Below are 21,029 nucleotides of genomic sequence, written 5' to 3'. Positions count from 1 at the left end.
TCCCTCCCATCCCCTAAAAGATGGGTGGAAGGAGAGGACCAGGCATTGTATGTAAAGAGCAAGGTTTTATTCACCAATTCAACAAGGAAGCAGGAAATACAGCAGGAACATAATCTGTGTCTGCGTCAGCGATATTTCTGGTGACCCAACCAGAAATCACAGTAATGGAGTAACAGAGATTTGAGCTCAGGATTTACATGCAGACGGGGCCATCACCAGGGTCCCATTCAGCACCTTCCCTGGGTGGGCACAATCTAAGCCACGCTGTTGTGTCTGCCCCATTATTGGTGTCATTTCTGCAGTATTTGTACCAGCAGCCTCCTGTACTGAAGAGAAACATACAGAAGAATTGAGCCAGGGAGGGGCTCCTGATAATGATAGGGGCATCCTGCCATTCCTAAGTGCCAGATGTCTGCAGAGGTGGGCACCAGCAGGCTGTCAGCTGAGGCAGGCCCCAGAGCACCCTGAATTGCCTTGGAGGGGTCAGAACACAGCCCCGCCCACCCAGGGTGGCCATGACAGTCAAAGGAAATCATGGAAGGAAATCCAAATACAGTGCCTGGTGCTGGGCTAGTGTCAGTGTCCTCACTCCCCCACCCCAGCTCTGCCCCAGACCTCACTCTGAAGCCCCAGACCTAGGCACTGCTGCTTCTGAGATTCTCTAGTTGGTCTGCATGTGTCAGAGCTTCAAAACCAAGGGCACTAGAGGTGACATTGTTTCCCTTCAGACTCAGCCAGCCCAAGCTCCTAGGCCTTACATCTGAGGTCCTCACGGGCTGCTGGTTCTGTGCCTCAGGAAGTCAGGGATGTTGGTTGAGGCTGGGTTGGACCTTTTCTAGGGAACGCCTCTCCCTTCAAAATGCACACACTATATGCTAGGCACAGTGGGGGACATGAAGGCGAGTCCACAACAGGTGCTGCCAGGGAGCTCACAGACTGGTAAGAGCTCCCATCTGCTAAGGGCTGTCTATGAGCCAGGCACCATGCTGAGCATTTGACATAAATGGTCTCATTTAATGGGAGATGGGCCTTATTATCTTCATTTTATGGGTGAGGAATATTGAGGCTTTAGAGAAGTTAAGGGACATTTCTGAGGTCACACAGCTACTCAGTAGCTAGGTTATGAGCCCAGCACGTTGTAGTCAGAACCCACATTCTACATCACACTGCCTTCTGCACACAGCAGCAGGACCAGGGAGGGTGGTGTGCAGTAAGGACAGCACCAGGAGCAGGGAATGAAAGAGTTGCCACTCAGCTGGGCTATACCTTAAGGCTGGCTTGGCTCCAGCTTTGGAGTCTTGAATCCCATAGGTCAGTAATTGACAACCAATAATGATTTGGGGCCCTCTCCCCCAGCAGACATCTGGTGATGTCTGGAGGTCTTTTCAGTTGTCACGACTTGGTGGGGGGGAAGGTGCTACTGGCATCTAGTGGGTAGAGACCAGGGATGCCGCTAAACATCCCATGATGCACACATCAGCTCTCACAAGAAACAATGATTCAGCCTAGAATGTCAAATGTACTGAAGTTGCTAAACCCTACCACTGGATACTGAGGCAGATGAGAGAATGGGAAGAGCTCCAGTCCAGGTGAACAAGGTCCAGAATCTGTCTTGGCTGCTGACTTCTCTTTCCCTCTCTGGGCCTCAGGGTCCCATTCCGGCCACAAGCACACACAGGATACAGCAAAGGTGGACTTGACTAATGCAGCAGGGAACAGCACGGGTGGGACAAGACTGTGTAGACTGGGGGCGAAAGGTCTTGCTCCAAAAGGCTGATGATCCCAGTCTGTTACTTTAGACTGGGTGATGAGTCAGGGGAACTTCTTTCCCTACTTCTTGCCCCATGGGGTCTGCTGGGAAGGTCAGCTTCCTTTCTTTGGACTGTTCCTCCTTTAAGCTCTGCCTCAAGAGGGAAAAGCCTGGAAACCTGGCTTTCTGGGGTCCACACCCATAATGTCCTGGTCAGACAGTCACACCCTAATACAGTACTGGGTGGTAATTCCTCCCATGCAGGATCCAGGGCTGGCCCCAGCTGGGCCCTCCTGACATTGGAGCAGGGGCCCGGCTCACCTGGATGTGGGGTGCGGGGCGGCTGAGGCTCACGCCCAGAGCCTTCTTTAGCAGGAGGATCCCGAGCAGATCATGACTCAGCTGCAGTCGCTGGTCCCTCAGGGAGGTGTGGGGAGCTGTCCCCAATGGGGATGGGCTGGGAGGCTCCAGACTCTTCTTGCCCATGAAGTGACCTGGAAAGGAGGTGTCCAGGCACAAGGAAGTCAAGCAGCCAGGATCCTACCTCAGGGGATCTAGTGGGTAGAGACCAGGTTTCCGTTCTTGTGGCAGGAAGATACTTAACCTTCCTCCTCTTGGTCCTTCCACCTCACCAAGGAGCCACAAAGGTGTCTGGGTGGTGGCAAAGCCTGCTGCCTCAGCTTTTCCTGAACAGGTAGAGAGGATGGCACAGCTGGAAGGAGGGTGGGATGGTCCAGGGCCAGGGAAAAACTCTGCTAGTTGTGTGGCCTGCTTGGACAAAGGGCAGGGTAGGAAGTGGAGAGTGAAGAGGTGCCTGGAAAGTGGAGGTGCAGCAAAAACACACCAGCGGTTAGAAGATTCGGTTAAGTCTCGCCTAAGGTAAGGGGCACCGGCTGGCAGTGGGATTTAGGATCTAGCCAAGCCGTGTCTTAAACTGGCTGCGCGACCTTAGCCAAGTCACTGAGCTGTCCGGGTCTCAAGTTCATATCTATTAAATTAGATGAGCTCCAGGGTTTTCCACCGGCACCGACACTAGTGTCCGTGGCTGAGGAGCGGCCAGAGGGTTGAGAAGGAAATGGGGTCTGAACTGGATGAGGGGCGCTTGCTTGCTCCGTCCCCGAAGACTTACCGGTGGCCCAGAGGTTGCCTCGCGGGTGCACTCGGATCTTGCCGGCTCGGCTGCGGGGCTCCGGGAGATCCCAGCTGAGCGGGGCGACGGCGGCAGCGAGCAGGGCGAAGAGCAGGAGGCTGCTGAACAGCCGAGCGCCCCCCGCCCGCCTGGCCATGGCTGTGCCCGGGCCGCGGATTCGTTCGGGCGCGCTTCCCCGCCGCTCGGCTCCCGGGCTGCCTTCGATCCTTTTAAATCCGCGCCCCTGGGGGTGGAGCCTGCCCTAAGCAGCGGAGCCGTGCCCAGCGCCCGCCGCCCTCCCCGCCGTCCCCACCCTCCCGCTAGGTTACCAGGCAGGGGCACCCCTTTGGGCCGCCCAGAGACCTTTACACCCACACTCTGGCCCGCACGCGGGCACCGCTTCCGCCAGGGGCTTCTGGCGGAAACCCACTACCTTCAGGCTAAGGACCCGGCACCGGACAAACAGGGGCCCGGCCCCAGCGGCGGAGCCGCTTCCCCTGGCCCTGCCTTGCCACTCTGCCACGGCTTTCGGCCAAGTAGGCACTTCAGCCCTCTGAGCCTCTCTTCATGAGGGTAGACGTCGGGCGAGGAGCTCTCCTCCCAGGTAACAGCCTTTTTTTTTTTTTTTTTTTTTTTTTTTTCTTTTTTCTGAGACAGGATCTGGCAGTATCGCGCAGGTTGGAGTGCGGTGGCGCGATCACGGCTCACTGCAAACTCAACCTCCAGAGCTGGGCTCAAGCCTCAGCCTCCCCAGAAGCTGGGACCACAGGCACACGCCTTCATGCCTGGCTTTTTTTTTTTCTTCCCGAGAGACTGGGTGTCGCTAGGTTGCCCAGGCTAATAACAGAGGCATTTTTACAGTGTCCAGCCAAGTGCTAGGCACCAAAGGACTTCCATAAACTAATCCCCATCACCTCCGCCCTTTGGGGGAATCTGACCCGTGTTCACCTTGCTCTCTGCCCTCTCACAGCCAGCACCACAGTCTGGAAATGTTCTGGTACACAGTAGGTGCTCAGGATGGGAATGCAGAATGATGGAGGGTGGGACAAAGGGCCGCTTCTGAGGAATGGGCATCCGGCTGGAGGGCCTGACTTATGGGCAGGAAGCAGACCTCTGGGTCCAGAAAGTGGAAAGAGCACTGCACCCAGGACTGCACTGCACCCAGGAGTCCACGTACAAGCTGTGACCCGGCTGAACCTCACTTTCTTCAACTGTAAAATGGTAATAACCACACTGCCCTAATTTTAATACTTTTACATGTTTTAGCATAAGTACTCTGTGGCCGGAAGCAACAATTCTGTAGGAACTGCCCTCTCACATCTGGCACTTTGTTCTCCCCAGGAGCTGTCTGGACTTTCTTGGAAAGAACTTCTGGATCGGTGGCATCATATAATGAGCAGAGGAAGACACTGTGCTCCAGAAGAATACATTTATGTTTGCTTAATTAACTGAAACCCATTGCTCAGAGCACTACGTTAGACACAAGAGGGGCAACAGATAATTCCTTGCTCCCAAGGGAGTTAACCATCTCATTGGAGAGACAAGTACACAAAGGAGAGAGTGATGGAGAAGCGGGGGTGCAGACCACCCCTTGGACTCTGGATACCTCTGGAACACGGAACAGAGTGGCTGTGCCAGAACCTACTCCCATCTGGCTTGATAATGGGACCTGCTTCTAGGACTCTTGCTTAGTATCTAGCTCAGCCAGGTTGCTAGCTCTGTGGATCCCCATCCTAGAAGGGGAAGCTCACATGAAAAACTGGCTGTCATGCCCAGCTGGAGGCCCAGCTTCCAGAAGCATGACACACAGGACAGGGACGTTTCATTTGTGGCACTGGCTTTCCCCCCAATCTCCTTGCTTCTCACCTCCCACCCTGGCATTTACAGCTCTCTGCTTTCTTGTCACAGCTTAGCCATGGTGTACAGATATAGCTCTTATCACCTTCCGGTAATCATTCCTTTGTGACCCCCTCCCTCTCCTCTGCATCCATCAAACCCCCATCCTATCTTCTCTAGTCCATGGATGATAGAAATTAGCATGAACACACAGAAGCTGGTGTTGATTGAGTGCTGCATCACTTAAATGCTTGAAGGAATCTTATTTGGTAGGTTTCTGTCTCATTTTTATAGGTGGGAATAGGCTAAGAGTTTTAGCCACTTTCCCAGACATCCCCCTGGAATCAGATTTCAGGTCTGTCTGGACCACTGCATCAGGCCCCCAAATCTATGCAGGGCAGATACAACTCTCCCTAAACCACACCCACTCCCATTGTACCATCTCAAATTTCAACACCAAGTTGGGTTTAGGTATCTCAGGAGGGAGAGGGAGTGGGCACTGCATTTCGAGTTTCACCTCTCTTCCACAGGTGACTGGACCTTGAGTTCTGCTAAGTTTATTTATACTTAAGCCAAGCTTCCTCTGACACAGCCTGGGTTCACAGCTGCAACCACAGCTCTGAGGCTGGCCCCAGGCACCCTTGGGACCATTTGATCTGTCAGCCTACTATAGAAAAAAAAAAGGGGGGCCTCTGAGGACCCTGGAGAAAACAGCAGGGGAGCACCTCCACAGACTTAGGAGCACTCACCTTAGGGGAAAAAATGGGAGGCACAGGGGAGAAGGTGGCTTGCTCAAGGGAGTGCTAGGCTCTGAGTTTAGCATGAGGACCTCAAATGCCAACTGCCTGTTCCCTAAGTCCACTCTGGTGGCAAGAGAAGTCCAAAGGCCTCCACTCCATGGGGAAAGGCTAGCATTGAATTGAATGGAGGTACATGGGGAAGCTCTTCAGAACCCACTCTTGACCCTCCTAGGATTCCACAACATTCAAGGACATGCACAGAAAATGTGAGGCAGGTTCACAAAACAACCCATGGAGTAACTAAAAGGGTGAAAGATACATGGCAAATCCTATCATAGCTAACACCAGGAAAATATTTAAAGTACATCAAGTTTTTTAATAAAAAAATTGCTTCATCAAAAATAGTGATTAAGAATGGATATTACAGCCGGGAGCCGGGGCTCACACCTATAATCTTGGCACTTTGGGAGGCTGAGATGGGCGGATCACCTGAGGCAGGAGTTCGAGACCAACCTGGCCAACATGGTGAAACCTCATCTCTACTAAAAATATAAAAATTAGCCAGGTGTGGTGGCATGCACTTGTAGTCCCAGCTATGCAGGAGGCTGAGGCAGGAGAATCACTTGAACCTGGGAGGCGGACTAGCAGTGACCTGAGATCACACCATTACACTCCAACCTGGGCAACAAAGTGAGACTCCGTCTCAAAAAAAAGAAAAAAAATAGAATGAATATTACTCCAGTCCACATACAGAAAAAAGAAAAGAATGATTATTTATTAAATAAATCTTTTAGAAAAATAATTTTAAAAAAGAATGGAAAAAATTGCTTGAAATAAAGGACATAAATATATTAACGTTTTTGCTGTATGTTCATTAAACTGGAATTGATTATGAGTGACACCTTTTCACAATTCAATTTTTTGTTGTTTTCCAAAAGTCCTTACCTGCATGCTCCCTTGATCCTCACATTGCTTTATGTTACTACGCCTGTTTTACAGATGAGCTCCGCCTGTTTCACAGATGAGCTCCGCCTGTTTCACAGATGAGCTCCGCCTGTTTCACAGATGAGCTCCGCCTGTTTTACAGATGAGCTCCGCCTGTTTTACAGATGAGCTATGCCTGTTTCACAGATGAGCTCCGCCTGTTTCACAGATGAGCTCCGCCTGTTTTACAGATGAGCTCCGCCTGTTTCACAGATGAGCTCCGCCTGTTTCACAGATGAGCTCCGCCTGTTTCACAGATGAGCTCCGCCTGTTTTACAGATGAGTTAACTCAAGTACAAAGCATGTTAATTGCAGAGAAATTAAACAAATGGAGAAAGCCAGAGTGTAGACTTCAAACACATGGGAAGTACAGAGGACAACAGAGAAATGGAAAAGCAGGACAGGAGTGGTGGCTCATTCTTGCAATCCCAGCACTTGGAAGGCTAAGGCAGAAGAATCGCTTGAAGCCAGGAGTTCAGGACCAGCTTGGGCAACATAGCGAAGCCCTGTGTCTACAAATAAAAAATAAACAAACTACCTGGGCATAGTGGTATGCGCCTGTAGTCCCAACTTCTCAGGTGGCTGATGGGAAGGACTGCTTGAGCCCAGGGGTTTGAGGTTGCAGTTAACTGTGATCATGCTACTGCACTCCAGCCTGGGCGACAGAGCAAGATCCTGTCTCTTAAAAAAAAAAAAAAACAGGCCGGGCGCAGTGGGAGGCCGAGGCGGGCAGATCATCTGAGGTCAGGAGTTTGAGACAAGCCATGGCCAACATGGTGCAACCCCGTCTCTACTAAAAATACAAAAATTAGCCGGGCGTGATGGCAACACACCTGTAATCCCAGGTACTTAGGAGGCCAAGGCACTTGAACCTGGGAGGTGAGGGCGGCAGTGAGCCAAGATCGCACTACTGCACTCCAGCCTGGGCAACAAGTGCAAAACTCTGCATCAAAAAAAAAAGAAAAGAAAGAAAGAAAAAGAAAATAAATGACAGGAAACCTAGAGTTGTCACAACAGGATGTGTAAAACAGGGGTGTTCAATCTTTTGGCTTCCCTGGGCCACATTGGAAGAGGAATTGTCTTGGGCCACACATAAAATACACTAACATTAATGATAGCTGATGACCTTAAAAAAAAAAAGTCACACACAAAATAATCTCTTACTGTTTTAGGAAAGCTTACGAATGTGTGTTGGGCTACATCCAAAGCTACTGGGCCGCGGCCCGACGTGGTGGCTCATGCCTGTAATCTCAGCACTTTGGGAGGCTGAGGCAGGCGGATCATGAGGTCAGGAGATCGAGACCATCCTGGCCAACATGGTGAAACCCCATCTCTACTAAAAATACAAAAAATTAGCTGGGTGTGGTGGCGGGTGCCTGTAGTCCCAGCTACTCGGGAGGCTGAGGCAGGAGAATCTCTTGAACCCAGGAGGCGGAGGTTGCAGTGAGCCGAGATCGTGCTATTGCACTCCAGCCTGGGCATAAAGAGAGAAACTCCGTCTCAAAAAAAAAAAAAAGCTACTGGGCCGCATGTGGCCCGAGGGCTGTGGGTTGGACAGGCTTGGTGTAAAATCTCTTATTTTGGCAAATCTTTGAGCACAATCTCCAACCATATGGGCTGGGGAGATGAAGAGAAACATCCTGGGATATCTCAGGTCCTACTCTTTACTTTCAGAGTGAAGAAGGGACCAGAGAACCAGGAAAACAGCAGAATCTTTAAGGGAGAATGAGGGATATTGGATACAATTTCTTAAACTCAGAGGGAATGCATAGGGATTAGCTATAAAATCAGAACAGTAACCTCAAGAAGGAAATCTTTCGTAAATCAAAATTGCCAAAATACGGAAGATTTTCTTTTCTTTTTTTTTTTTTTGAGACAAGGTCTCGCTCTGTTGCCCAGGCTGGAGTGCAATGGCATGATTTCGGCTCACTGCAACCTCTACCTCTCAGGCTCAAGCAATTCTCCTGTCTCAGCTTCCACTGCGCCCAGCTAACAAAATGTTTTCTTAAAGGCAATATTTGAAAAAAAGAAAATACCTACACCTAATGAGAACGTGATCATGACTCCAATGGTGGCTAAAAAACAAAGGCTGCTGATCAGCTAACTGGTGCAGTACTCAGGAAAGCTATGAAAACCTAAGGAAGTGAGAAGCCCCAGGCCCAGCATTCTTAATTATTTGGGTATAATATTCACATATGTTAGGGGACACTTCTGTAACTGGAATGAATACTCTTTAATCTCCAAAGAGGTTTAAACGCTTGGAAATCTGCCAGAGAATCTCACTATTTCTAAGAGACTAATAATCTGAGCAATTCTGCACAAGAAAAACCTAGAGCCTCTAAAGAAGAATTCCCAAGGGCTTTGCAATTGTGGAATTTATTGCAAATAAAATAATTTCAATAGACTTTACAAAGGTAAAAGGACTGGGTTATGACATCCAGCATTGTGACATGGTAAAAACAACAGACTTCAAATCTGGCTCTGCCATGCATGGACCAGAAGACTCTGGACAAATCCCTGAACTTCTCCTGGTTTCTCTCTTTTATAAAATGAAGGTCATTTAGAAGGTTCATTAAATAGAGAAGGTAAAAGTTTGTTATAAACTATAAAGCGCTTAGCAGAGCTCCTGGCATATTCTAAATACTATTATTAGCTGGACCTGGGAAAAGCAAAGCCTGCTTTAAATATGAAGCCCATCTCAGAGGGGGAAAAAGTTCCCTGGATAACAGCCATGGTGTTGACATAACAGTGCCTGGCTCTGGCAAAATGCCTATTACATCAAAAATTGATCAACTAAAATGTCAGCCCATCTACCTCAACTCTTGACCAATGACAAGAAAAAGGATTCTACACAGCATTCTATTTTGGCTTAAATAAGTTGTCAGGCTGAGAGCTTTGATCAAAGCTTGATGCTAGCCAATTTACTTACTTGCCTGACATTAAGTCTAGTATAAATTCTTCTAACTAGACTCCTTGAATTAAATCTGCAATACAGCTTACCAATCTAAGTAGACAGGCCAATTAAAGTAACAGTTTTAGAGAAATGATTCTTAATAAGAGTAGGTTGGGGCCGGGCACGGTGGCTCACACCTGTAATCCCAGCACTTTGGGAGGCCGAGGTGGGCGGATCACCTGAGGTCAGGAGTTCAAGACCACCCTGGCCAACATGGTGAAATCCCGTCTCTAGTAAAAATAACAAAAATTAGCTGGGCATGGTGGTGAGCATCTGAATCCCAGCTATTTGGGATGCTGAAACAGGAGAACTGCTTTAACCCAGGAAGCGGAGGTTGCAGTGAGTGGAGATTGCTCCACTGCACTCCACCCTAGGCAACAGAGTGAGACTGTGTCTCAAAAAAAAAAAAAAAAAAAAAAGAGTAGGTGGAATTTGGGCGCAGTGGCCCATATCTGTAATTCTCACACTTTGGGAGGCCTAGGCGGGTGGATCACCTGAGCTCAGGAGTTTGAGACCAGCCTGGCCAACATGGTGAAACCCTGTCTCTACCAAAAACATAGCTGGGCGTGGTGGCAGATGCCTGTAATCCCAGCTACTTGGGAGGCTGAGGCAGGAGAATCACTCAAACCCAGGAGACAGAGGTTACAGTGAGCCAAGATTGTTCCATTGCACTCCAGCCTGGGCGACAAGAGTGAAACTCCATGTCAAAAAAAAAAAAAAAAAAAGAGTAGGTGGAATTTCAGAAATGCCTAAGATTGGTAGAACAAGGATAGGATATACAGTTTGAAAGTCATATTCAATATAATAATAACTGTATATGGGAAAGAAGTTATCGTTTCTATAATACAAACTTAAGAGAAAGTAAGATCAAATACTCTTGGCTGATGAGGATAAGAGGTTGGATATTATAGACTGGCGTGGTGGAAGGGTGTTTCTCAGAATGAAGAGGAGGTATGAGATTTTTGTTTCCCAAAAGAGGCCATGAGTTTTAAGATTAAGGAACGCTGTTCCACAGGAAAGTTGAAGATTCCTGGTTTAGATGGGTAGATGGTCTTTTGTGAAGTAGCTTTTCTGCAGAAGTTGCCAGACTATACCTACAATGGAACATTCGCTGAAATAGCTCTATCATTAGACTAATTAGTACAGGGGTTATTGTGAAAAAAGTCACGCAGCACAGTTAAGAAATTTCTTGGTTTTCAGATACATTATAATTTTTTCTTTTAATTTCATTTTATACCCATTCCATAAAGCACATAAATGACTAGTTCCCTCTTTGCATTAGCTGCTAAGGACTGAGAGCCAAAGCTATGGATCTATTCCAGTAGACAACAGAATCTTTTGATATGTCCTGTAGGTACTAACCTCACCTCTGATTTCTTTCTTTACTTTCTTTTTCTTTTTTTTTTTTGAGATGGACTCTTGCTCTGTCGCCCACACTGGAGTGCAATGGTGCGATCTCGGCTCACTGCAACTTCCGCCTCCCAGGTTCAAGAGATTCTCCTGCCTCAGCCTCCCAAGTAGCTGGGATTACAAGTGATGGCTACCACGCCTGGCTAATTTTTGTATTTTTAGTAGAAACGGCATTTCACTATGTTGCCCAGGATGGTCTTGAACTCCTGACCTCAAGTGTTCTGCCCGCCTCAACCTCCCAAAGTGCTGGGATTACAGGCATGAGCCACCGTGCCCGGCCTCCTCACCTCTGATTTCATCCTTTTCTTCTCCCACATTTCTCTCAACCCTGAATTCTTCAATTATTTTCTATTTCATCACATAGTACTAGAGGTATCTTTATGGAACAAGAGAGTATAAATAAGTTTAAAATATGCAAAGCACTGCAATAGGGACTAGCGGATATCAAAGGATGAATCAGAGGCTGACTCTGTCTTAATGCCCTCCAGGAGCCGACCCTCTGGTGGGGGAGAGAGACACACATAAGGCAAACCACTCTAAGGGTAATGTTCGAGAGGAGCACGAACAAAGTACGGGACAGTGCAGAGCAGGAAGCATGACATGGGCTCAGAAGCTCCATCCGGAGTAAGAAACACTCCTCTCTGGAGCTCCCTGAGCATCTCTCTATCATTGCACTTATTTTTATTTATTTACTTATTTTTTTTGTGATTGTGGGAAGAACATCATTATACTTAAGATCCTATGTGGAAAAATCTGTTTATGTCCATTGCCCCTGTTAAGGTACTGAGCAGGAGGGACATGGTCTTATCCATCATCTTTGTATCCCCAGGGCCTAGCCCAAAATCTGGCACAGAGTAGATGCTCAATAAATGTCTGCTAAATGAATGAGAAAGCTTTTAGTAGGTAGGGAAGTGACCAGGCACTCCAGGCAGAGTGACCAGCATAAACAAAGACAGAATGTCTGTACCATAAGACCAATGTCCAGGGTGCAAGAATGTGATGTCTGGTAAGAGTGCGGCTGGAAAAATCCTTAGGGCCTAGAATGACACATGGAAGGCAACATCTTCACCATTTTTTGGTAAGCCCTGCGCATTCTAGTTTTGATAATGCTTTTTGGTTACACAGCATTCTTTCTATATCCAGAGAGGTTTTATTTGCTAATTGAATGGCAATAACTATGGTGGCTTCACACCCACCATAGCTGTGTGTGAAGGGTCATATTTGCTATTTTACTTCTGAAAGCCTACCTGGTATTGCTTACTGTTCTAGCAAGAGACAGTAGTGGTGAAGATATACCTGGCTACAAAACAACCTGAATAGGCCATCCTGAGTGAAAGAGCTGCTTGATGAAGGTAGACATCCATTTACCTACCTAGAACCAGCTGGGTCATCTCTGAAGTTTAACAGTGGTAAATGTCATAAGAAGAGGCCCAGCCCTCAGATTCTGAAATCAGCCTCCATGCCACGTTCTGAGAGGTTAGCTAGACTTGGTAAAAGGCTTATGCAAATACTAAGAAATGCACTCAGGATAACAGAGACTTTCTCTATTCTACGCCCTCGGTCTCTAAGAAGGAAGCCTGTGATTCCTTAAGAAAAATGATACATGCCAATACTTCTCCCATCAAGAAAGAAGACACAAGAAGAGCATAAGCCTAAGGACACACACAAAAAAGAAGGAAGCAGGATTAACAGTTAAAAATCTGGGAAGGGTACAGGCTGTTTAAATGGAACCGTGGAGAGAGAAAGTTTTCAGATTCAAATTTGGCAAGACCAAGAAAATGTACTTACTAAATAACAGGAAAGTACAGATCACTTTAATGATTCATATGCTCTGCCTCCAAATAATAGCTCAACAACAATGCTAACTGAAGCTACTGCCTCTGGCTACAATGCATGATTATACTGAACATTTAATATATGCTGTTTCAGGCTACTGAGGAAAGACAGAACAGTGTCTATGAAATGGGGCTCCTGTCCTGGAAGAGCTTACAATCTGCCAAGGACCTCGAGGCCATATCCACAAATTTAAACAAACAGTGTGAGGGTGCAAATGCTGAGTGACAACAGAACTTGTGAAGATGGTAAGACTCAGATAAACAGAAATAAGATGACATAATACAAGTAAGTGGAAACACTCAGCAAAGGAGGAAAAATAATACTTTTACACAACTGGTTGTGAATGAAAATTTTTTTTTTTTTTCTGAGATAGAGTCTCACTCTGTCACCCAGGGTGGAGTGCAGTGGCACAATCTGCAACCTCTGCCTTCCAGGTTCAAGCCATTCCCCTGCCTCTACCTCCCAAGTAGCTGGGATTACAGGCACACGCCATCAGGGCCAGCTAATTTTTGTATTTTTAGTAGAGACAGGGTTTCACCATGTTGGCCAGGCTGGTCTCAATCTCCTGACCTCAAGTGATCCACCCACCTCGGCCTCCCAAAGTGCTGGGATTACAGGCGTGACCCACCACGCCCAGCCTGAGTGCGTAAAGTATTAATGTCTTCCTCCCAACAAGTGTATAAGGAGGAGGGATTGGATAGATGAAGACATAAGTACAAGGATGTTTGCGCTCATAAGGATGCTTACTGTTGGTGGAATTCAAAGTTTGAATTCAATGTAGGGAAAGGGTAGTATGAACACAAAATTTATGGTCCAAACAAGAAGCATTTCTGAAAGTAAAAGTCAGGCTAAAACTAAGTATTAATAACAGGTGGTAATTATCCAAAATAGGCACAGACTGGCACACTGCAGGGGGACCAGTACACAAGCAACAGGGAGCCACTGAGTAAGTATTTCTGGATTCAGGTGATGGCAATGAGAATGGAATGATAGGGTAAATGGAGGACTTAGTACATGGCTAGATATGGTAAGGAAATGACAAATCTAGGTGAATATTCCTTCACAGAAAACATGAAATTTGGAGGGGAAGTTTTCAGGAACTTGAGTTTAAAGATGGGACAATCAAGTGGAAGTGTCCAGAGGAAAGGGAGACATGGAACTAGAACTGAGGACAGACATTGGAAATAATTTAAAAAGACTGATTAGCCGGAGGTATAAGAGCAGACAAGTAACAGCCGAAGAGATAATTCCATTATCAATTTCTCATTTGAAGTTTGATCAGTTTTCATACTCTTCTTCAATTCCTTTCACTCACAATGGCTGAGCCCTCCCAATTCTCCACTTGCCCTGCCAAATCTCAAAGAGCTTATCACACCATTCAATTAGCAAATAAAACCTCTCTGGCATTTCTTACATTTGCAAAGAGCTGTTAGGATATATTTGCTAATAAAATCTCCCATTTTAAGTCTTATGTTTAGCACTAAACTAGACAAGATAAAAATTGGGAATATAATACCCCTCCCCACAAGTAATCTTTTTATTTTTGGCTAATGGAGTGATTCAAATATTATTAAATGATTTGATTACCTTTTCAGAGAAACTTAGTTGTTGCTTGCAACCACAGCATCCAGCAAAGGAGGAAAAATAATATTTATATAAAACTGGTTGCGAAAATATGCAAGGGAAAAAATTATTAATGTTTTCCTCCCAATACATTTATGAGGAGAAATCTGGAGTAGATGAAGACACAAGTACAAGGATGTTTACATTCAGGCAAGCTAGGATCACAGAGAACCCTAGGATCCCAACCTTGGCCAGCAAAGCACACTGCTTCTCCCCTAGAGTAGTCCTAGAAAGGCTGGTACAAAAACCAGTGTACTGATTAGGCTGAGCAGTGAACTGCATCTTCCACAGGTGATGAGGGGGGAAAAATGGAATAAATGGAAATTTCCTGCTATTCCACACAGGGAATGTTCAGCTTCTGGTTCATCAGAAAATATAAGTACTATATAAGCCTCACAGACAGGTTCAAAAAAGCATTTGTTAGCAGTGATTTGCCAAGTTTCATACTCTGTTGAGAATATTAAGAGCCCATATCCAAAGATGGAAGGCTAAAGCCTGGTTAATGGGTTTAGGAAGGTACTATTCTCCACAGGGGAGGGCTTCAGAAGAGTAATTGTCCCTGTTCTCATGCCATTAGCATTACGGCATAGACTGATTTCCACTGCAGTTGAACAAATAATAGAAACTGTTCAAGCAGCCTAACACAGAAAACTCACTTTAAGATTTCACATTAGTACAACAAGAGAACAGATAGAATTAAGAGTATTTTGTGCTCAAAAGATATTGGTTTACTCTATACTCCCTATTTCCCTCACTGCCTTGATATTAAAAGAAAACATGCAACTGGGTTGTGCACTCACTACTTTAAACTACCTGCTTTAAGTCTGCATTAGAGAAATGCAAAGTCAGGCACTTGAGAGAACAGGTTCAGACAAATAAGAGTTTAAAAACACCAAGCAGAATGCTTGTCCTCCAGCCCTTTCCTCTGCCTCTAGACGCTAATGCACACTGCCTTGGTGTAGAAAGGACTGAGAATGTCTCAAGTGTAGAAAGGGTTATGACTTTTTATAACCAAGTGAGATTTTCTGAACCTCTCAGCAACACTAGCTGGGTTTATACACACCTGAGTCATGGGAAGAATCAATTTTACGACTAAGAGATTTCCTATGACTGTCAGTGGCTACTTTTGCTTCACACACACACACACACACACACACACACACACACACACATGCAAAACAGACAAACAAAAAAACTAGTTGTTAGTATCAGAGCAACCTTCTTAGCTGAAGGACTGTTCACACCAAGCCTTTATATCCCCCAAGGGGTACTAAGAACCAGCCAAGGAAGGCAAATTTCAGAAGCTTTCCCGACAAACACAATTCAGGGATAAGGGGTTCAATGTGCAAAGTCTTTTATTTAAATTTTAAAAGTTAAGACTTACGACCACCTCAGTATATGCCATTCCTATTAGAAGGAGGTATGACGGTTTCAAACTCGTGCAGAGCTGCATTTTCATTTACAAGTCTCTGTAGGCACTTTAGAAGTGAAGCTTGGCTTCAAAATACAAACACTGGGGGCTTTGGCTCAACCTTTTAATATAAAAAATTCACTGATGTACAAAAATTTGAAAGTGTGACAATGACAATTATGAAATCCTGTGATTGAAAGTCCCCTCAAGTGCACTCTGTGGTGCACGTGCGCCCGCCCACACAAACTCTGGCGTGGAAACATAAACTAATGCAAACCAGTGCTACCAAGAAGCACCAACACGTGTGTTCTCCATTCCACCAATCACAGACCAGTATCTACTCCAAACATCCAGTAACGAAAAGTATGGCATCTTCCCAGGAACAGCAAGGCAGGCTTCTTACTCACGATGAACCAGCACGAATAAACCCAGCAAAAAGAGCACTGCATACTAGAAAGTAAACACAGAACCACAAGTCAGAGAAGCGTTGAAAAGTTCAGGGGTTCTAAGAGTTAATTAATAAATTGGTCTTTGTGAATATATTGCTAAACTACCCAATTATTCTTTCATCTTTTAACTGTAATCCATTTAAAAGTTTCCAATACTAAGCAAAAGATCACATTTCTTTAAATAATTTTCTTTTTTTTTTTTTTTGAGACAGAGTCTCACTTTGTCACCCAGGCTGGAGTGCAGCAACAACCTCCACTTCTCATATTCAAGCAATTCTCGTGCCTCAGCCTCCCCAGTAGCTGGGATTACAGGTGTGTACCACCATTCCTGGCTAATTTTTTTGTATTTTTAGTAAAGACGGGGTTTTGCCATATTGACCAGGCTGTTCTCGAACTCCTGACCTCAAGTGATCTGCCTGCCTCAGCCTCCCAAACTGCTGGAATTACAGGCGTGAGCCACTGCGCCCAGGCTAATAATTTTTTTTTTTTTTTAAATAGAGACGGGGTTTCGCTATGTTGCCCAGGCTGGTCTTGAACTCCTGGGCTCAAGCGATCCACTCACCTTGGCCTCCCAGAGTGCTGGGACTACAGGCGTGAGCCACCGCGCCTGGTCCAAAAGATTACACTTTTAATAAAACAAATAATACAGACTCTTACCTTAAATTTAGGATAGTCATTCATGAGGATCGTCACAATTCCAATATAAGGAACAAATCTAAAACAAACAAAGAACTGATTATCACAGAATTTCCGATGTAAAGCAGCTGTTGTCATTCACTGAATATTATCAATATCTTCTATAGAATACTAATTTTTAATTCACAAAGTCCATTTCTATATACTGCCCTATTTGATCCTTTCAAAACCCCAAGTGATAGGAAAGTTAGGAATATCACCATTTTAGAGATGAGGAAACAGATGATCATGCCCAAGTTACACGGTTTCTGTGTGGCAGAACCAGCACCAGATAGAGCTAAGGTCTTAGATCTCCAGGTGGTGACTCTAATGCTACATGTTGATACAGTGCTAGGGGCTAGGTTTATCATCATAACCTTCAGGAAGCTGTCAATCTAGTTGGGGAGACAAAGCAAGCACAGCCAGAATATTACAAAGTACTTCATGTTAAGTGACCAAAAAGTGAGTGTAAGAGCTTATTATAGTACTTAGGATTTCACCACCTTCTCATTTTTTAACCACCTGTAAGCTGTGTTTGGTCCTATTAATCTTGAAACTTTTCTAGAACAGTTTTCATCACCATATGTAGCAAACCAGTCTCAACTCCCATCTTCCTTTCCATCTTGGCAGCATTTGACTTTCATGACCACAAATATGCTCTGGAAATTCCTCCTTCTTGGTTTCTTAACGTACCACAAATTTGTTTCTTCACCTACCTCTTTGGCTGCTACACCTTCTTTTCACTAGCTCTTTCTAATTCTTCATGCCCTTAAAGTTTTTCCCCTCAAACTAAGCAAAACCACCTGTTAAATTATCTTACCGCACCTGATACATTTCCTTTGAGGTCTTTATAATAATTATCATACTTTTACTTAAATAATTAGTTGTACAACAGATTCTATACATGTCTGTCTCCCCTACCAAACTAGAAGCTCTATAAGGGCAACAATGATGCTTATCTTGTTCCCCCTGTATCCTCAAGGTCAACATAGTGCCTTACACATAGGAGATATCCAGTACATCCTGCCTGATTGAATGTCTGAATGTCCGGGCCTCTTCTTTTTGCTCTCTCTTGGGGAAATCCTATTTTCTCCCAGGGCTTAAATTCCTCTCCATGCAAAAGACTACTTTGACATCATAAGAATTCAGGGCAGAAAGAGAAAATTAGCAGGGTACCATCGATGTGGGCGGAAGAGGTGGCTAGCAAATGTAAAACTTTCTTCTTTATCCTCCTATCGCTGGACTCCAGAGCAGACTGGCAATATTGTACTAAGCTAGAGCCTGTCACAGGGACGCTGAGCTGAAGTGGAGGCTGACCTTTGCACACTTTAAAATTGCCCAGATACTTTTATTCAGGGTACCTATAATCTTTGCACCATGCCAAAGACAGAACAAACAGAAATTACCTCCCACATAATATCTACACCATCAAAGCCTCAGGCAAACTTGAAGAACACACATTTTGTTTTTGACATATTTCACTTCCCTTTAAGAACTCCCCTCACTTCCTGTCTCTTGTCTTCACCCCTCTCTGTCCTCTCCCTTCTGGCAGGATCACTGAGACCTGTCTCTCTTGCCCCATCCCCAAACTCCCATTCCATACACTGGTGTTTCTTAAAGCCTAGACCTCCTCTGTCACAACTGCTTAATGGCTTGTTAAATATGCAGATTCTCGGCTGGGCACAGTGGCTCACGCCTGTAATCCCAGCACTTTGGGAGGCTGAGGCGGGTGGATCATGAGGTCAGGAGATCAAGACCATCCTGACCAACGTGGTGAAACCCTGTCACTACTAAAAATACAAAAATTAGCTGGGCCTGGTGGTGCATGCCTGTAATCCCAGCTACTCAGGAGGTTGTGGCAGCAGAATCGCCTGAACCTGGGAGGTGGAGGTTGCAATGAGCCAAGATTGTGCCACTGCATGCCAGCCTGGTGACAGAGCGAGACTCTGCCTCAAAAAAAAAATAAAATAAAATAAATAAATAAATAAAAATAAAAATGCAGATTCCTGTATCTTTCCCAGACCAACTAAGCCAGGGAATTTCTGAAAGGTGAGGCCCAAATAATGCTCCTGCACATCAAAATTCAAGAAGCACAATTTTAGTGTGAGATGCACATATAGGTGTGTGATGGCAAATAATATCCCTTCTTAGGGTTCATGCTTTTATCTCAACCCCTGGGGTCTCCAAGAGCTGAAAAGTAACAGTCGTTAAAGAATGGCACGGCTAAGCTCTAAAAGGATGGATAGAGGTTTTCTACATTTTATATATTTTTTTATATATATATAATTTTTCCTTTTTAATGCAGTAACTGTTCTTTCTTTTGTCTCATTTTTAACACTTCCATAAAAGCAATAGCTTTCAGTGAAAGTAAATCACCTAGTTTAAGAACATAAAGGCAAATGCCTCACAGTAAAGTACAGATTAAGAGCTATAAAAGCATCTGTGATTTCTACTAAAACATTAAGCTGCTAATTCTGATCTGATGATCAATAAGCAGCCATTCTAATACACAGAGACTCTGTTACTTCCATGCAATGATATCTATGCCCAAAGAACCACAATCCTCAGCTCCCAGCAACCACATAGCCTGCTTGTGAATAATCCATGGAATTAAAAAAAATTTTTTTTTTTGATACATGGTCTTACTCTGGCACCCAGGCTAGAATGCAGTGGTGTGATCATAGCTCACTACAGCCTTGAACTCCTGGGCTCAAGCAATCCTCCCACTCAGCCTCCCAAGTAGCTGGGACTACAAGTGCATGACACCATGCCTGGCTAATTTTTAAATTTTTTTGTAGAGACAGCATCTCACTACATTGCTCAAGCTGGTCTCAAACTCCTGGGCTCAAGCTGTTCTCCCATCTTGGCCTCTTAAAGTGCTGAGATTACAAGCGTGAGCCACCACACACAACTTGAAACTTTTTTTTAAAGGTTGGCTTTTCTTTGCCCACTGTAAGTGAAATGAAAGCAACTTGGTCTTTAGGAGTAATATAAGCAAGATCTAAGGATGCCAGAATATGACGAGGCAGTCCAAAGTCAAACAAAAGATTTAATTGTCTGTACCACTGTTACCCTCCATGGACAGAGATAAGCAAAGAGTTGATTATCAAGCGTATAATGCTGCTATCATCAGTCATCTTAAATTCAAACCATTTGCACTTTTTGCCTATTTTGCTCAGATAAACTCATGTGCTAAAGCAGAGTTGCTAATAAGCAGGAGGTTTAAAATAAGTAAAATGAATGCCATCCACAAAGCCAACTCCAACACCAGCCTGTGCCAAGTTAATATCTAGAAGGTAAAATGCATTTCATATAGTTAAATACATTTCCCTGGGAATTCTTGGGATCAAAGGTACTGCTGAGGAAGCAGCCTCAGAAGAAAGCACTGTCTCCTGATGCTCACAGAGATCATTAGACAAAAGGCCAAACAAACCGTAAAGAAAAGATGCCACAAAAATTAAGAAGAGACCCCAGCACAATTCCGTCAAATATCAAAAGGGGTCTATATCTGGGAAGTCTGGAATCCAGCAGCAACTAAATGAGAGAGTAAGAGAATATGCGATGACCAGAAAAGGATCATCCTGTTTCTAGAATGACTTGTTTCAAGTAAGAAGTACATTCAAAAAGTCTTATCCATAAAACTGATTTCAGTTAACAGAGAGCTCAATTACTCTACTCCTTCCTTATATATTTTTAATTCTTCTTTCCATTTTCAACATTTCTGTTCCCCGATCCTCTGCCAATCTTTCACCCTTTTCACCTGCTGCTTTCTGTTCCTTCTTGACTAATGGGTGCTCTTGAATTTTTCAACTTCCTGAGTTTAGAAAGAAATCGCCTCTATTAATACTTAATTGGTTCAGTATTAGTTTCATTTTCTAAAATTGTTTTTATTACATGCTACGACATGAATAAGCCTTCAAAACATTATGCTAGGTGAAAGAAGCTGGACACAAAAGACTACGCATTGTATGATTCTGCTTATATGAAAAGTCCAGAATAGGGAAATGCACAGAGACAGAAAGCAGATTAGTGGCTGTCAGGGGCTACAGGAAGTAGAGGATGGGGAGTGACTGCTAATGAGTACTGAGTTTTATTTTTGGGGTGATAGAAATGTTCTGGAATTAGACAGTGGTGACAGTTGCACAATCTTGTGAATATACTGAAACCCACTGAATTGTACTTTTTAAGATGGTGAATTTTATATTCTAATATATGTGAATTATATATCAATAA

The 21,029-nt window shown here is 44.8% G+C and overlaps 2 protein-coding genes and 1 long non-coding RNA gene across 10 annotated transcripts in view; 1 reads left to right on the top strand and 2 right to left on the bottom strand.

Moving 5' to 3' along the window:
- Positions 1-45: 45 nt before the first annotated feature.
- Positions 46-3,168, bottom strand: NMB (neuromedin B). Of its 2 annotated transcripts, none has more exons than XM_009236323.4 (3): positions 2,880-3,168; positions 2,072-2,244; positions 46-326 (listed from the first exon to the last, which is right to left on the bottom strand). In XM_009236323.4, exons 1-3 carry the CDS (start codon positions 3,034-3,036, stop codon positions 291-293), a joined length of 366 nt encoding a protein of 121 aa, XP_009234598.1. In that variant the 5' UTR covers positions 3,037-3,168; the 3' UTR covers positions 46-290. The 2 variants fall into 2 exon arrangements, with proteins under 2 accessions (XP_009234598.1, XP_002833941.1); XM_002833895.5 differs by having other exon boundaries at positions 46-321.
- An 18-nt stretch (positions 3,169-3,186) lies between these two features.
- Positions 3,187-5,461, top strand: LOC134760218 (uncharacterized). Of its 2 annotated transcripts, none has more exons than XR_010137229.1 (2): positions 3,187-3,483; positions 4,221-5,461. It is a non-coding gene; the product is annotated as an uncharacterized LOC134760218 (long non-coding RNA). The 2 variants fall into 2 exon arrangements; XR_010137230.1 differs by lacking the exon at positions 3,187-3,483 and adding an exon at positions 3,528-4,100.
- Positions 5,462-15,598: 10,137 nt separating this feature from the next.
- The window catches only part of SEC11A (SEC11 homolog A, signal peptidase complex subunit), a 77,106-nt gene continuing 71,675 nt past the window's right edge, over positions 15,599-21,029 (bottom strand). For 5 of the 6 annotated variants that reach the window (XM_063716065.1, XM_054531230.2, XM_054531233.2 and 2 more), the window contains 2 exons: positions 16,779-16,836; positions 15,599-16,122 (listed from right to left, as the gene is read on the bottom strand). In XM_063716065.1, the coding sequence (XP_063572135.1) occupies positions 16,072-16,122; positions 16,779-16,836 (109 nt within the window). In that variant the 3' untranslated portion in view covers positions 15,599-16,071. 6 annotated transcript variants of the gene reach the window in all.

The sequence above is a fragment of the Pongo abelii genome, chromosome 16 (assembly GCF_028885655.2).
Source record: "Pongo abelii isolate AG06213 chromosome 16, NHGRI_mPonAbe1-v2.0_pri, whole genome shotgun sequence".
Lineage (NCBI taxonomy): Eukaryota > Metazoa > Chordata > Mammalia > Primates > Hominidae > Pongo > Pongo abelii.
Note: the sequence above shows the minus strand (reverse complement) of the source record. Positions and strands in the feature narration are given on the sequence as shown.

Bases quoted from the DNA above. Each gene is read 5' to 3' on its own strand.
- NMB (XM_002833895.5), bottom strand. From the start codon at position 3,036: ATGGCCAGGCGGGCGGGGGGCGCTCGGCTGTTCAGCAGCCTCCTGCTC. The intron at 2,245-2,879 runs GTAAGTCTTCGG...CCTCCTTTCCAG, and splicing joins AGGCAACCTCTGGGCCACCG to GTCACTTCATGGGCAAGAAG. The intron at 322-2,071 runs GTGAGCCGGGCC...TCTTCAGTACAG, and splicing joins GCCCCGCACCCCACATCCAG to GAGGCTGCTGGTACAAATAC.